The following is a 16593-nucleotide window of genomic DNA, read 5'->3' as shown; positions in this document are numbered from 1 at the left end:
TCTCTGAGAAACTCTTAGTTCCTGTAAGTAACCTCATCATAAGTGAAAGGTTTTTAGGCACTTGAAATATATTTCGAAATTCCTTTACTAAAAAAATAGGACATTTAAGGCTGTTTAAAGGGTACCTAGAGCTTCTCCAGAAGGTTCCATCAGAGTGGCATCTAAGGAAACCCAAATGGTGCCTCAAGTATCTAAATTTCTACAGAGGCAACTGTTGAAGTGTCTATCTTGGACTTTCCTTATATTCCTTGGACTTTCCTTATTCTTAAAGTAAGACCTACTCGGGTTAAAATACCTGTAGATGGGGTCCATGAAGAATGGTGAGGGCTTGGCATAGTGGAGTGACGGCTGCTGCTGGGGAGGAGGTGGCTGGGGGAGGGATGCTTGTGGCTGAGGCATCTGGGGCTGGTGCATGTTCTGGGAATGAGTTAGGGCTGGATGCTCGTCTTTAGCAGATTTGCAGTTTGCGATGTAGACATGATTCTTGCGCTGTTCAGGTGTGCCACCATTCTGGCTGGCTCGGCTTCGGCTCCCTATACTAAGGTCCAGAGGTTGCTCCTCGCCTGGGGCCAGGAAAGCATTGGATGGCAAGGCTGGCTTGCTAGGATGCGGAGGAAGAGGTTTGACCTCCTTGGGTTTGGTGGTAAGGTCGAAGGGTGAATCTGCAGTGGCTGAAGGTAATTTTTGTATTTGCTCACGAGGAGATTTGGGCTCAGGTTTGAAGAACATGCCAGGATTGAGTGCTCTGTCTGTGAAGGGGTACAATGAGTGTGGGAAGTTGGGCAGAAACTGGAAAGGGAACATGGAATGGTAGTTCAACGAGCCCATCTTCTTCTCCTGCAAGCCCATGAAGCCTGGGCCAAAATATTTTTCTGCAATGGAGGCGATGGCTTTAATGGAGTCAGTGGTGGCACCGGAGGGTGGAAGTGCTTGCTCTTCTGGAGGTGGGAAGAAGGAATGCTGTGAGGAGAGGAAAGGGCGCTCACAAGGGAGGTTCCCTGAACTGGAGACCGACAATGAACTGCTACTGACTTCATCCTGCTTGCTCTCCTGCACCGGTTTCCTTCTACTCTTGTCCCGTTCGCTCTCTGCCTCACTTTCTAGGTCGGATCCAGACACCGTGCCGGTGGTGGTGTCTAGATCCGTACCACTGGATGTGTTCACATCTTCCAAGTCACTGCCATCAGACATGTCATTCATCTTCACTTTATTCTTGTTGTCTGGAAATGACAAGTCCAATTTGGACTCTCGATTCTCTTCCAACAGACTGCTGAGGCCACTTCCAACATTGCCATTGCTGTTGCTCATGGATGAGACCATAGAAAGTGTAGGAGCGTCAAGAGGAGGCAACTTACCATCTTGACTGTTACTAAGCGGGCTCTTTAGCAGTGGACTAGGGGGTAACAACGGAGGTCTAGGATATAGTGATGGTGGAAAGATCCCTGGGAAGCCGTGGGACATGGCTGGGAATGCTGGGGGCCCTGGGGAAAAGGGAAGCCCTGCATGATGGGGCCTAGATGGGAAGTAATCCCCAAAGCCAAGTCCAGCATGATTCAGGCCTGGATGAGACTTCGACTTGCCTAACATGGGACTGGAGGTCATTGGTATGCCCGATGTGAATATGCCTCCGGGGTTATAATGGTTCTTGCCCTCACAAAAGCGTCGATGCTTGTTGAGGGACGAGGTAGTACTGAACATTTGCCCGCAGTCTTTGCACTTGATTTGAGTGCGGCAGTCTGCATGCATCCGTTTGTGACGGCACAGGTTAGAGAACTGGGTATACGATTTGTGACACACCTCACCTGGGAGAACACACATGCCTGGTTAATTCTATTAACATACTTTTTACATTCTTGTTGTCATTCAATAACAAAGATAATCCGACAGCTGATCAGATCAACCAATCAACTTTTCATGCTGTATATTAAGTTCAAAGACATGACACTGTTTGCAATGAACTCTACTCTGTTTTGAAGTGAGAGAAAAGATGATCGAAAAAGTGAAACACTAGCTGCATCCCAAATCGCATACTTCTGCACTACTGTAAGCCATTTTGTCGTGTAAGTAGTGTGAGTAGTGTGTTCACACTAAAAATGCAATGAAAAGTACTAAGAGTATGTGGATAATGTACTTCATTCCAACAGAGTGTGGAATGTTGGACACTTCATGCACTCAGCGATCACAGCTTGCCCTGTGAAGGGGTGGGGTTATTGGGCCGCGATGCCTGCCTGACAAAACAATTGTCATTAATGGTGAATGTGGCAACTAGTGAAACTTCTGTGAAGACAGCAGCTTACAAATGTGAGTTCAATGCTTTACCATTAACCCACACTGTATAAATATGTACATTATATGAGATATAAGTGTTGGGCTGAGGTTGGCTAGCGTGCTAAACCTAGCGGCAACACATCACATGAGTTTGAAACGTCACTTCTGTCAGCAGAAAAATGGCAAATGCTTTTGTGTGTAAAAAAACCCCATTAGTATTCCATTTGAGACGATACTCCACTGCATAGTTTAAGTTCACAGTGTATAGTGTGTAATTTGGGACACCGCTACTGTATATGGTGTACCTACAATCAGTTGGCACATTAATATCTTGATAAAAGATGAGATTCTTCATTAATAGTAGAGCTATTTCAATGAATTTTGTATACATATAAATCCATGTACACTGGTACAGCGTACATGCATTTGGACATCGGACAGCAACACACAGAACATTGTGAAGCCAAGCAAAAAGAAGATGGTGTTTTCTCAGTGTTGGTAAGTGGGCAGCTGAGACACGGCAGAGACATTTACTTATAAACATTACATCTGCCTTGGCCATACACAAGACTTATAGGCCCTCAAAAGAATATGCACAGTTACAAAATAAAAGAAGAAGGGTAAAATGGAGTAATAAAGAGAGCGATAAAGAAAGCACGAAAGAAAAGCGAATCAAATGTAGAACAAAACAAAGAATGGCTCTAGAATTTCATTTAGTTTCTCTGACCTATAAAACAACAGCTGTCACAATCTTGGGGTGGAGCTAGCCAGGAGGTCTTTGGACACTGGTAATTGTATCTGAGGCTTAGACAAGACTGCTCAGACTTACAGATGAAAGGCTTGACACTGCTGTGTATGTGCTTGTGCTGCTTGAGGCCTGAGGAGGTGGCAAAGGTCTTGCCACACTCAGGGCAGGTGTGGGCTCGGGCCCCGACGTGCTGGGAGCGGATGTGCCGCTGGAGGTTGCTGGGGTCTGTGAACACCTGAGAAACACATAACTATGACAACTTAGCACCAAAAGTAAATATATATAACATAGTGTAAAGTTTATATATAGTTGATTATCTAAGACCTGAGTTGCAGTTGTTTAATATTATCATTCTAATGTAAAACTGCATATAAACAGATTATTCAGTTTATTGAACTGTATATAAACTAATGTATAATATTTTAATTGTGGTCCAAAATTCTGAGACCATACTGAATATATATATATATATATATATATATATATATATATATATATATATATATATATATATATATAAAAGGAAAAATGGGAAATTTTCATGGAAAATTAGTAAGAAACATTTAATGATCTGCACTATTTCTAGGTCACAAATCAAATTTGACCAAGTTGACATTGTACAAAAGGTCACATTTCTTTGCTTTGGAATATTCTCAAATCATGCTGGATAACATGGATCATCAGGTTTTGCACAAACTTGTGGCGTCCATGCCAGCTCAACTGCATGCTGTATTAAAACGAGAGAAATACCAAATACTAAGAAATTCTGAAATTCATTTCAGTTTTCCAGTTCAACTTCAAATAGTTTGTAATGGAAACAACTGTATTAAATTAGAAAAATGCAAAATAGAGGTATTTTCACAAGTTGTCTCAGACTTTTGGTCCTCACTCTATTATCATTCAGTGAAAACACAACATGAAACTCTGGACAGCATATTAAAAATATTAGTGTCACAAGAGGGACACATAACCTACCTTGTCACAGTTTTCACACTCAAAGCGCTTGCCACTGTCATGTGACATCTGATGACGAATGAGGTTGGATTTCCAGTTGAATGCTTTGGGGCACTGGTCACACTTATATTCTCTCTCCTCTGTGTGTACGATCATATGCTGCCCGAGACTAAGAACACATAAGAGCATCAAAAATATTTTCTATGCGGCCATCATGTAGGCAAATATGGCAAATAAATATTTCAGTTAATGCAAAGGTGGTCCATGTTCCTTGACATAAAGTTGTAACTCTTGAACAGCGTGGGGTTACCTAAAGCTCTTAGGTTAATTACATTACTTTGGCAATTTAGTAGAGCATGCTGACCTGTACTCGCTAGGGAAGATCTTTTCACAGTCTTTGCACTCGTGCACCATCTCATCGCTGTCTTCGCGCTCCTGTTTAAAGTCGCTTAGAGAGTCAAAGATGGAGTTGCTGGTACTGCAGGAGTATTTCTGATGCCGCCGTAACTCCAGCTTTGAGGTGAAGAGCTCGTCACAGTGTTCACAGCGATACATCTGCTCATCTGTAGTGATGACATCACACAATTGCTCATCAATAACAAGTATAAAGTAATTTTCAAATAGACAAGACACAGCCTTTAAGGGTTAGATCATGTAGAAATCGAACCTTACATAAACAATTGCAGGTTGCCACTTTTAACAACGTACTGGTATATCAAATGCATTACATTACAAATGTAAATAAATGTATTATATATATATATATATATATATATATATATATATATATATATATATATTCATTTATTTATAATGTAATGCATTGATAATAAATGTACATATATATATATATATATATATATATATATATATACATATGATATATATATATATATATATATATATAAAATCACAGGAGATCAGTAGTTACAGAAATACTCAAACCAGCCCGTCTGGCACCAACAATCGTCCATGCAATTATCTAATCAGCCAATCGTGTGGCAGCAGTGCAGTGCATACAATCATGCAGATATGGGTCAGGAGCTTCAGTTAATGTTCACATCATCCATCAGTATGGGGAAAAAATGTGATCTCAGTGATTTGGACCGTGGCATGATTTTTGAAATGTTTAAGATCCCTACTGCTGCAAAAATCTTGATAATTACATGAACATAAAACTTTAAAGGAGGTTATTATAGGCTAAATAACTATAAACTTAAAGGTTTTATCCTTGTTGATATTCTGACTCAAAAGCCAAATTCAATGGCTCTTAACAACACTAGAGAAAGTCAAGGGAATTCGGAGGTACAAAGATATGATCCATTATGTTCGCCAAACTCAAATTTAATTCAGAGGATATATAACCCTGATACTACATGCACAATTCACTCGGATCACACCAAAATGGGTAAATTTCTACACTGCTTTTCAAATATGTCAGTGTTTGGCTATTCTTATTACTTAATATTTTGAATGCAAAAGCCTATGAAAAGGTTACGAGGACTGTATTGATGCTATATTACTAGAAGTACATCATATATCCTGTTTTATTTGTTTAATTTCAATTAATTCTAATGCCAGACCACACACGCACAGACTGCACTTGTACTTCTAGGAAAACAAACTAGCATTTTGAATAAAATGCCCTGGCAACCTCGAAGAGGCCTTGTCGGGGAGAACTACAATGAAAAGGTCATGAAAAATTTCAGTAATGATTTAATGTGAAGAAAAAGTCAGAGCTTTTATTTTTTTTTTAGAGAAGCCATTAAAAAAACCTTTGAGACATTATCTCTCCGTCCCATCGGTAGCACTAACGACAAAGGGAGGAATGTTGTGGAAAAAAGTCAGGGAATGGGAAACTAATAGCTCTTGGAGAGATGTAGGGGGAACACAATTATGTGCAGTTTAGTAGCTAATCTGCGAGCATGGGTGAGGTCCCCCGAGACTCTTCGAGCTCCACTCCAAATTCCACCACCGATAAGCCATGAAACAGAGGTAGATGTAGAGAGCTCTCATTCTGTCTTTCTATGCCTGTCTATCTGTTTCTCTCTCTTAGTTTCTTGTCTAACTGTCTGCCTGTCTTCGCTGACCATGTTCATTGTACTCTACAATTTCTTTTTCTTTGTTCTCTGAATCGCCTGGCTTGCATCTTTCGGCGTCCCTGTCTACCTTAGCCAAAGTCTTTGTCTCAGAGTGCTTTCTTCTTGTGTGTTTGGCAGAGAGTTCTGAGGAAACATCTCTATCAGATAAACATTTTGCTTGTGTTGGAGAATGACTTTTGCGCTGTCATCCAAGACACACCTCAGTGCTTTAGAAAATTCCTAGTCTGTATTAACTACTCTTAGGCGCACTTCCAAAAGCAAAGGATAAACCACCAGATCACCTAGAAACAAACCAACCAACAGCCAATGTGGAATACAGTATTCAAAAGATGATGGCAGAGTTTGTTTGGAAAGTGCCAACATTTTGCATTTTTATGAAGAGCTTCAAGTTCTGTGACCAGAAGCACAGTCAAACAAAAGGCTAATAAAATGAAAGACAAGGAATTATAACGCAAGGTGTTACTACCGCTGCATGCACTGTAAACATTTGTGTCACTCTCAAAATTTCATCATGCCTGAACCACAAATATAATTACATGTGTAGCAACTTCTGCAGAACTTATTCATTTTATTATTAGTCAAGAGTCGTTCAGTAGCATTGTGTTAAACTCTACAGTAATATTTCTTTTATTGACCTGACCTTTGCATAGCAAGAAGACACACAAGATGGGCCACATCTAGCATCTTAGTAATAGTTGGTATGGGTGAATGAGTGTGGTCTGTGTGAGTTTGTTTAAAAGAGTGCTTAATGACGTGCATTAATCTCACCTTCCAGGTTCGGTGCCATTGAGCCCTCGGGGAAAACTCCGTCCTTCATGTAAACCAGTAACTCCTCCCCTATTTCAATATCTTTAATAGCTTTATAATATATCTGCAAAGAGAAGAGAAGAAACGCGTGAGCTATTTAAAACCGCAACCAAAGAGGCCTTAAAATTACACGACATTTACTATTATTATTATTACTACTACTACTACTACTACTAATAATGCATATTTAATACATTTATTTAGTTTTAAAATTAAGCTTTTTTTTAAACACTATAAAGCAAATAAAACACTTTCGGTTATTTTTCTGTATTGGGGATGACAAACACAAATATACACAGCCAACAATGACAATAGAGGGGAAGACAGATTAAAAAAAAAATAAATAAAAAAAAAAAGTGAAATCGCGCATCATTTTCATTTATTCGATTATTGACTTGCCAAAACTTTACAAAGAATGAATTAAATCTTTCAAATAAAAACTTACACACACAAAATACATGAGCCTTCCGCAAATAAAAACAGGTGCAATATTATATATATATATATATATATATATATATATATATATATATATATATATATATATATACATAAAAAAAGTATAAATACAGTTTTAAAATAAAAACATTTTTTTTAAATGCAATAAACGAAATGTAATCACGATTGTTTTCGATGTGATTATGTTTTAGTTTTAGTGTTTTCCAATAATAATAATAATAATAATAATAATAATAATAAATCAAATGATACACACATACATAAATTGTTAGTTGTTTTCAAAATACAGCACCATAATTGCTAAAATTACCCCCGTGTGTTAATTACAATTTCGGCAATACCCTTTTCAGTTTCGCCCACACCTGTATTTTTTCTTCAGTCCTTAACATGTGTTATGTATTTAAGATCCATCCAAAGTACAGTTGTTTTAACAGTTGTATATTTTTTTTTCAGTTGGATGCTTTGATATGAGGTTAAGTAAATTAAACGCAAAAGAAAAAAAGAGCGAACTGTGTCCTTCACATTTGTGAATTGTGATGACATACCACACGTTCAAACATAAATATATGCAAAACACATTTAAATTGTAATTTACTTGTAAACTGTAATATGAGTTGTCTAAATATGAACTAAATCTTAATTAATCGATCTTAATAAAAAATAAAAAAAAATAAAAAAATTAAAATAAAAAGAAATGAAATAGTCCGTTGCTGAAGCGCTTCTAAATGAAGACATCCCAGACTCTGAGTGCACTGAACATGACGGTACCAGTTGCGCCCTCATGGGGGCGCTCAGGACAAGGCAACAGCAGCTGAGTTGGGCCAGTCTCCGAAATAAAGACATACAGCAAAGAAATCCAAACCAGCACAAACTTCATCTCAGAGTTCTAATGTTGTGACAACTCTAATGTGTGTTACAAAAGTAGGCCAAGGCATTGCGCTTGCCGCTCAAGAGGGGTGGCCAAAGCATAACAGAGCTATATTATTATCATTAGCATTAATATTAGAATATTGTTGATGTTACTGTTATTACACATTTGCAATTAAACGGAGGTAAGAGCAAATCTGACCTTTTTCTTTCCCGAGAGGTGATAAAGTTGGGCAAGTTGTTGAGCGGTTGATCTCAAAGCCTCCAGTTGTAATAGCAGTTCTGGTCCCGTAGAGTTCACCACGCAACCCATAGTATCATGACACTGCGCTCGACAGCAGCGCGAGACAGAGAGTCAGTACACGCGCGTCTTTGATGAGGTGAGTCGCGCTCATTAGTGATTCTCTCTATCGGCCACTCCTCCTCTCTTATCTCCAACCAAAAGGATTGAACCCCTCCCCATGTCCTCTCCTCCTCTGCCCACCACATGCATCTATTATTGATGGAAAATGTATCTTTCCTAATGAAAATGTAAAAAAAATACATCAACCGTTGGGTTGAGCGCGAGCCGTGCCCTCTGTGCGCTCTGCAATGAAAAGTTGCGATGTTTTCCATTACGCTTTATATAGTATATGCACTGCACCTGTTTTTACTCGCTACCAGAAACATTTCCTACCTGTTTTAAACGAATTACATTTACGTCTCTGTGCATACATCGTCGTTTCGGAGAACTGAACTATAATTAACTGGCAGAAACTACAAACTCCTTCATAAATACCACAATCGTGAAGGAATGTTTATTACATGCATTATCATTTATATTATATGAGAACATAAATGAATATAACAGAGAGCATGAGTTACTGCGGGTTGCTCTTTTCCATTATTCTAGTTATATTGTTAATATATAATAAAAATAATGAATAAAATAAAATTATCGCCACATGATCATTTAAAGCACTATTCGTATATACATACTGAAATAGCTATCACATAATATCACAGTAATATATAATTATAAAAAAATAAAAAAAATTATGGAGAATTAATTCCTTATTTTCGTAATGCGAAATTATTATTATTATTATTATTATTATTATTATTAAAAAACTTTTTTTGTCGTGTTATAATACATCGAGGAAATTTAACAACAAGAATGATGGCTTACTGATGGCTTAATTTAAACGGGAAATTTTCATTTGTCCAGCCTATGTTATCTATTCATAGTGTTAAAATGCTTTATTAATGACCGACTTCAAGGAATTTAATATGCAACATTTCCATGACATTATCCAACTCGCGTTTTCTATTCATAACCTATTGCAAAAACTTATTGTTTTAACGAATAATGAAGAAGAAGACGAAAAACAAAAACATAAATAAAAAGTCACGTGCAAATAATTGCAATCATTGGAATTTCATATAATAGTTAATCAAGTCACACATTTTAAACCGTTTTAAAACAACATCATAAAGAACATTGTTGGAGCTAATGATATTTAATGGCTCTCAATATCTCATGGCTAAGAAAAGGTGCCCCTTACATTGCTGGTTTTGCTAAATTTCTTAAATAAACTGATGGCAAAGATAAAAGTTGGATTTCAAATTGTGCTGTAGTCTTTGGGCTAATGCTCATTTGCTCTGGGTGCATGGTAATGTCTTCCTTTCACCCCTAAAGCAATCTATTATGATGGGGCTTGGCTGTCTCTACAGTAAATCTTTTCAGGATTTGACAGCACTGAGAGGAGCATCTTGACCCCCTCACAATGCTTTCAAGTGCTGGGGGTCGATGCATCATCCATCACTTAGGTGACAATAATCCCCTGTCAGTCACACACATGAACACACACTCACAAGTACAAGAGGGCGCAGACGTGTATATGTAAAAAAGGAAATATAGATACTAACACGTATACATGGAACAGAAGGAAGGTGTTAAAATAGCTTTTGTTTGGGTGTGCTTGTGTGTCAGCTATTTGAAATGACACGATTTACTATGACAAGATCAGAACAAAGTTCATCATATGGCAACACTTTGATCAAATGCCAAAACCATATAAAAACTAAAGTGCATGACTAGACGTCATTGATTTTTACAAGTTCCTGTCTTGCAAACATTTACGTTTGCACAGCATATTTCGGTCAGCAGGTATTAAGTAATTGAATAAAGACAGTTCATGTTTTATTAGGAATTGCCATGAATGTATTACATACAATAAGTTTATGACATTTTTTTAATACAGTACAAGATACATTTTACCATGAAAATAAAAAGAAAACAGTCATAAGATGAAGTATTCAAATATGATTACTTATTTCAGCTTATAATTGTTGGCAAAGGGATTTATGTGTTGTGTGTGTGTGTGTGTGTGTGTGTGTGTGAGTGAGCGTACATCCTTAGCCCTTCAGAAACAGACGACTATAGCATGGCAGATCTGGCTGTGCACTTCAGTCGTTCTGACAAACAGTTTAAGTGCATCTTGAGAGATGAGGGAGGGGGGTCAGAGGTCAACAGGCTTGCTGAATGGACCACGCCATTGTGCGAAAGCCAGAATACGTCCACCAGCTCTATGCCTATTGTCTCAGGGAATATAGCCTGCTTTTGGTTAAGTCTAAAAACTGGATTACACTTTCTCAGTGCAAGCAGATAACATCAGCTAGACGAATTATATGCGATTCATTCTTTAAAAATCTACCCATATAAGGTCACACAAGCTGTATCTTTACATTTTGTTGCTTTTCTCAGCTCTAAAAAAGTTTTGATTGACACTTCTGATTGATTCATTGGTTCTCACTTTCAAAGTTAATTTAGCATGAGGTCGAAAAAAAAAAAAAAAAATCGAACCACTCCCTTGACTATAATACTCAAAAGCAACAAGTTATCTCCTTTTTTAAAGGCAAAGTGTTGTAACTTACACACTTGCTACAGCACATAGCCTACCTATTTAGAGCCATTCACACCTCGACTGACAGCCATAACATAAAAACACATTAAAATGTAAGGCCTGAAACAGTGAAATGCACACTGATGAACCATGTTTTCAAGGACCCGAACTCAAAAAACAAAAGCGTATACAAGTAAATAAATGATCCAGATTGAGTTTTAAAAGGTTACGGGCCCATCAGAATTTGTTTGGCGTGTGCATATTTCCATACGGCTCATGCATTGTGCATGATGAAATAGAACAGCAAAGTACAAAGTTCAATGAATTATGCATTTTTGCATTGTGTCGCTGTTCTGAATAAATAATAGGCTGTTGTCCATAAGACTGGCTAAAACGTAGTACAAAAGATAGGAATGGGTAAGAAAAGGAAGAAAAAACAACAACTAAGCATCCTGGAGAAAGTCAATAGAAACCATGTATTTAGTGGGGCGATTTTAGCTGGAGATATTATTCTCCTGTGTGCCCAGCGGTAGCTGCTCATTGAAGCGAAAAGACTTAATGATTGGGTTATGTAGTTGAAGTCAATTGGTGGTTGTCAGTCTCAGAGTTTGTTCCTACTCTCCTCCTGTCCTCCCCTGTTTGTTAGGCTAATGTTTTATGTGTCAGCCTCACAAACTAACCCGGCCACACCAGTTGCCCCCGTTAGCCAAGAGACAAAAGCAACGACTTTGGCTTGGCCCATGAGTCAATCAGTTTTGGTTTAATGGAGATGAACTGGCTAAAACTAGCAGAATAATAACAAGGAAAAATTTCTCTAGAGATGGACTCTGGCACATGCCCCTCTAAAACACCCCAGAACTGCACACTTAAAGGAATAGTTCACCCAAAAATGAAAATTCTTCCAAATATTCGTTCCAAACCCATTTGACTTTCTTTCATCCATAAGACACAAAATTAGATGTTAGGCTGAATTTGCTATACCTAAAATGTCAAAAACCTGGCGCAACGCATCTTGAGGTGCCATATTTGAATGTACATGAGTGCGAAGGGGAAGACTTTCAGCAAATAATGACTTAAATTCCAGTCTTGAATGACTTCAGAAGACTTGAAATATATAGCACAAGTTGTATAGACTGCTTTTCTGATACTTGTATGTTTTTTTGTTGTTGTTGTTGTTGTTGTTTTTTTTTTTTTTTGGTCATTTTTTGAGTTTGACAGCCCCAGTCCTCATTCACTTTCATTTTCTGGAAAAAAGTAGTGGAATATTGTGATTTTGTGTGTGTGTGTTCCAAAGAATTAAGTAATTTGTGTTTTGGGTGAACTATTTCCATAAACTATTTCCATGAACTTTTTCCATAGACAAATTTATTTTGAACAATACATTACAAACCTTTAAAAACAGACATACGATGAGCTCCAAGGTTATTAATCGATGGTATATGCTTCTTTTGAAGCCATCAGTCCACATTATTGATGGCTTACTGATTTAATTTAAACATAAAATTATAATTTGTCCTGCCTATTTTACAAAAAGGAAAATTCTCTCTTGATTTACTCACCCTACTGGCATCCCAGATGTGTATGACTTTCTTTCTTCTGCTGAACACAAATGAAGATTTTTTAAAAGAATATTTCAGCTCTGTTGGTCCATACAACACAAAAATACAAAAAAGTGAATGGGTGCCAAAAATGTCAAGCTCCAACATCCAAATAAATGCAGCTTAAAAGTAATCCATATGACTCCAGTGGTTAAATCCATATATTCAGAAGTGGTATGATAGGTGAGGGTGAGAAACAGATAAATATTTAAGTAATTTTTTGTCATAAATTTCCCCCCTGCCCAGTAGGGGGCGATATGCACAAAGAATGTGAATCACCAAAAACAGAAGAAGGAAAAAGTGAAAGTGATGGAAAAATTACTTAAATATTTATCTGTTTCTCACCCACACCTATCATATCGCTTCAGAATCAATGGATTTTACCACCAGAGTCATCTGAATTACTTTAATGTTGCCCTTATGTGGATTTTGGAGCTTCAAAATTTTGGCACCCATTCACTTGCATTGTGAGGATCTACAGAGCTGAGATATTCTTCTAAAAATTTTCATTTGTGTTCTGCACATGAAAGAAAGTCATACACATCTGGGATTACATGAGGGTGAGTAAATGATGAGAGAATTTTCATTTTTGGGTGAACTATCCTTTTAAGGAATTTATTATGCAGATTTTTCATGAGTTATCCAACTGGCGTTTTCTAATTATAGCCTATTGCTAAAATTTAATGTTTTATCAAATAATGGAAAAAAAAAAAAAAGTCATGCAAATAATTGCAATCACTGGAATTTCATATAATGGTTAATTAAGTCACACATTTTAAACCATTTTAAAACAACATCATAAAGAACGTTGTTGGAGCTAATGATATTTAATGACTCTCAATATTTCATGGCTAAGAAAAGGTGCCGTTACATTGCTTGATTTGCTATATTTCTTAAATAAAAGGATGGCAAAGTCCTCATTTACTTCTATTTGTGTGTGTGTGTGTTCCACAGAAGAAAGTCATTTGAGTTTGGACAGAATTACAACTTTTGGGTGAACTTTTCCATAGACAACTTTATTTTGAACAATACATTACAAACCTTTAAAGAAAGACCTACGATGAGCTTCGAGGTTGTTAAACAATGGTATATGCTTCTGTTGAAGCCATAAGACCATATTATTTCATCTTAATATTTTAGAAACCTGGAAAAGAACTACACTACCCATGATCCTGTAGAGAAACCAATCAAAGAATCACGGCAACATGCGTCAAAAGAGCTCTGCAGCGACCGTCCACTTGCATGACGCACTGCGAATGATGCAACAAGTTGGTTTCCCTACACTCTCAAACTACTTATGTATTTGTACATATCTGAATATTTTGCAATAAAATTAAAAAAAATTGTTTCTATACATATACAGTAATCAACAACTTTAAAAAACATTTCTTCGTTATTTTTTATTTAATTACGTCATTCGCAATGCTTCATGGGATTATAATTCATGCCCTCATTAAAGACATCAAGTACACAGTCTTTTACCTTTGACTTTTTGTCCAATTTTCAAAAACGTTTTTGCTTCATATTAAAGTTTGTAATATAGTGATTCACCTCATAACAGGTTGGCTTGGTTCTTCACTTAGAACACTTTTATGAAGGATATTATGAAATTCATATGGAAGAAATTAATGGAAACCCAGATGGATAACAAGTGGATGGGCACTGTTGCACTCTATTCTTTTAAACCAGAAAGTGAGCACAAGCAAGATAAGGCAACCACCAAGGATCCTTCTCTTCTGCACACTTATACAAACAGGGGGCTGTTCACAGTAAGTTAGATATAATGTAAGCAAAGGAAACACTCCACGCTCAACAACAATTGCTTTGCAATCAGATCACAACCAACACAGTTTCATCAACACACGAATGGACTAAACAAAGCCCTCCATACAGAAAAGGCACAAAAATATTTCCTGCTAGACAAACACTAGACACCGAGCTTGTTATGAGATCTTCAGCTTTATGAGAGTTCAGATATCTTATCTTAAACTTGACAACTGCCCGTTCTTTCAAAAGGAAGTCAATTATTGGAGACGGTGGATTACAAGATCCAGGAGTGTCTAAACTCACTTTGTACGTGACTCTTGTAAATGACTTCTCTGACTCAACTTCCTCTGAAAAAGACAGGGAACAGCCTTCATCAAACAATAGGCTGTTTTTATCTATTGTCAAGGTGGTGACATCTTGACAGCAGCAGGTCCTGTTCATGTCTTCCTGACAGTAACATGTGCTCACTGTCTGTTCAAGCTTCTCAGAGGATGTTAAGCATAAAGGCTCATGAATTTGTCGATTGTCTTAGAATACCTTTAGGAATGGCTCACACTGAGGTATATGTCTCTAATAACTGTATTTCAGTGATAACTACCAAGATATATAGACGATCATAAACTGTGCTCATGCAAAATATATTAACATCCTGCTTACATTTATGACGGCTGAAACTGCAATTCAATAACTGTTGTATAAAGAGTAGTAGAAGGTCGTTATTATGAGGACATATTGATTCATTTTTATCATAACCTTAATTATGAAACAGTTCTAGTTCTGGATGCTGACTGGTCAATATAGCATTCCACTTATAAGAATATACACATTATAGTAACAGATATAACGCACTACACCCTGGTCTCATAATCACGAAATTATTTTTTACGTGGCCCATTGTACGTATAGCAGCATTTTCCTGGTGAAATGAACACTAGAGGTGCTACAGCAACAATGATTTTTATTCACTTTCACACAAATCATGATTAAAATGCCAGATTATCAGTTCATAAACACTAACTTTTTGCCTTATTCCTCAGATAATGCTATCTTATGACATCAAAAAAACATTTACTTTAGCGTATAACTTGTGAGGTAATACATTTTAACGTTTTTTAAAAGTAGTTTGAGGGACCGACTCGAATGCATCATTCACAGTGCATCATGGAAGTGGGCGGTCGCTGCAGAGCTCTTTTGGCGCACTTTTTTTGCCGTGATTCTTCGATTAATGGATCTTTTTTCTTCAATATTCATGGGTAGGTAGTGTAGATCTTCACCAGGATTTCTGCTATTTAACACTGTGCGCTCTATAAAAGCTGGCGAGTAAATAGCCAATCAGACAGCGTGAGCGACAGGAAAGGGAAGTTAGTGACAGTGACAAAGCATGTGGACAGCTTACCTGATCTCCACTGATGTGGCATATGGTCAGGTTGTGCTCTTCGTGGGACGGGGCTGTGCGCACATATTTGAGCCAGCTCCCACTGGCCTCCAGTGCTTCATCCAGACAGAACTTCACATTTCCCATGTTGTCCATTACCTGTAACAGAGTCACAAAACATGTTTATCGGTGCTGTCATTCAAGCAGACCAGAAAACAGCAACAGTCAATGATAAGAGATGTGGGATGCATAAAGAATGTTGGCTTGAATGGAAAGTGACCATTTTGTTTTTATTGGTTGGGTCAATGTTGTTATGTTGGGCTTGTTGGGATACGTGATTGATTGGATCGAAAGCCAACTTTGTTTGCAGTTGCACTTTGTTTGTTCCCTTTAACGAGAGTAGCTGGATTTATCCACTTCAATTCTGGAATAGATAGGAAGGAAGGAATTTAAACATTGAACACGTCTTCAATGTTGCGAGAAGTCTCAAAGCCTCACGTTGATTAACTTTGGTAAACCTGACACTACTAGTAAAGCGGAGTTTGTGGTGTCTGGTTACTTGTCGAGGGAAACAGAGAGAGGGAGATGGAGTGATTGAGGCAGGGTGTCAGGAAATGACCGGAAGGAGAGTGGACGCTGTTCTCTCGTGAGATTTAAGACGTTCTTTTGTTGATATATTACCCAGCAAAAGTGAGAAATGCCACTGCAAATGGTGGCGTCTCTCTTTGAAAACAGAAACTCTGAGTAAATGTTTGCTGCAGCT

At 37.6% G+C, this 16593-nt stretch overlaps 1 protein-coding gene across 1 annotated transcript in view; it reads right to left on the bottom strand.

The window, feature by feature from the left end:
* LOC127424664 (histone-lysine N-methyltransferase PRDM16-like) overlaps positions 1–8533 on the bottom strand; it is a 31539-nt gene extending 23006 nt beyond the window's left edge. Inside the window, exons 1-6 of the mRNA XM_051670023.1 lie at positions 8408–8533; positions 6841–6943; positions 4335–4533; positions 3992–4139; positions 3098–3251; positions 296–1802 (exon numbers count right to left, since the gene is read on the bottom strand). Coding sequence (XP_051525983.1) covers positions 296–1802; positions 3098–3251; positions 3992–4139; positions 4335–4533; positions 6841–6943; positions 8408–8518 — 2222 coding nt within the window. The 5' untranslated portion in view covers positions 8519–8533. The remainder of the gene's footprint in view (positions 1–295; positions 1803–3097; positions 3252–3991; positions 4140–4334; positions 4534–6840; positions 6944–8407) is intronic.
* Positions 8534–16593: the final 8060 nt, after the last annotated feature.

This window comes from Myxocyprinus asiaticus, chromosome 33 (assembly GCF_019703515.2).
Source record: "Myxocyprinus asiaticus isolate MX2 ecotype Aquarium Trade chromosome 33, UBuf_Myxa_2, whole genome shotgun sequence".
Taxonomy (NCBI): Eukaryota; Metazoa; Chordata; class Actinopteri; order Cypriniformes; family Catostomidae; genus Myxocyprinus; species Myxocyprinus asiaticus.
This window is presented reverse-complemented; position numbering and strand designations above follow the sequence as displayed.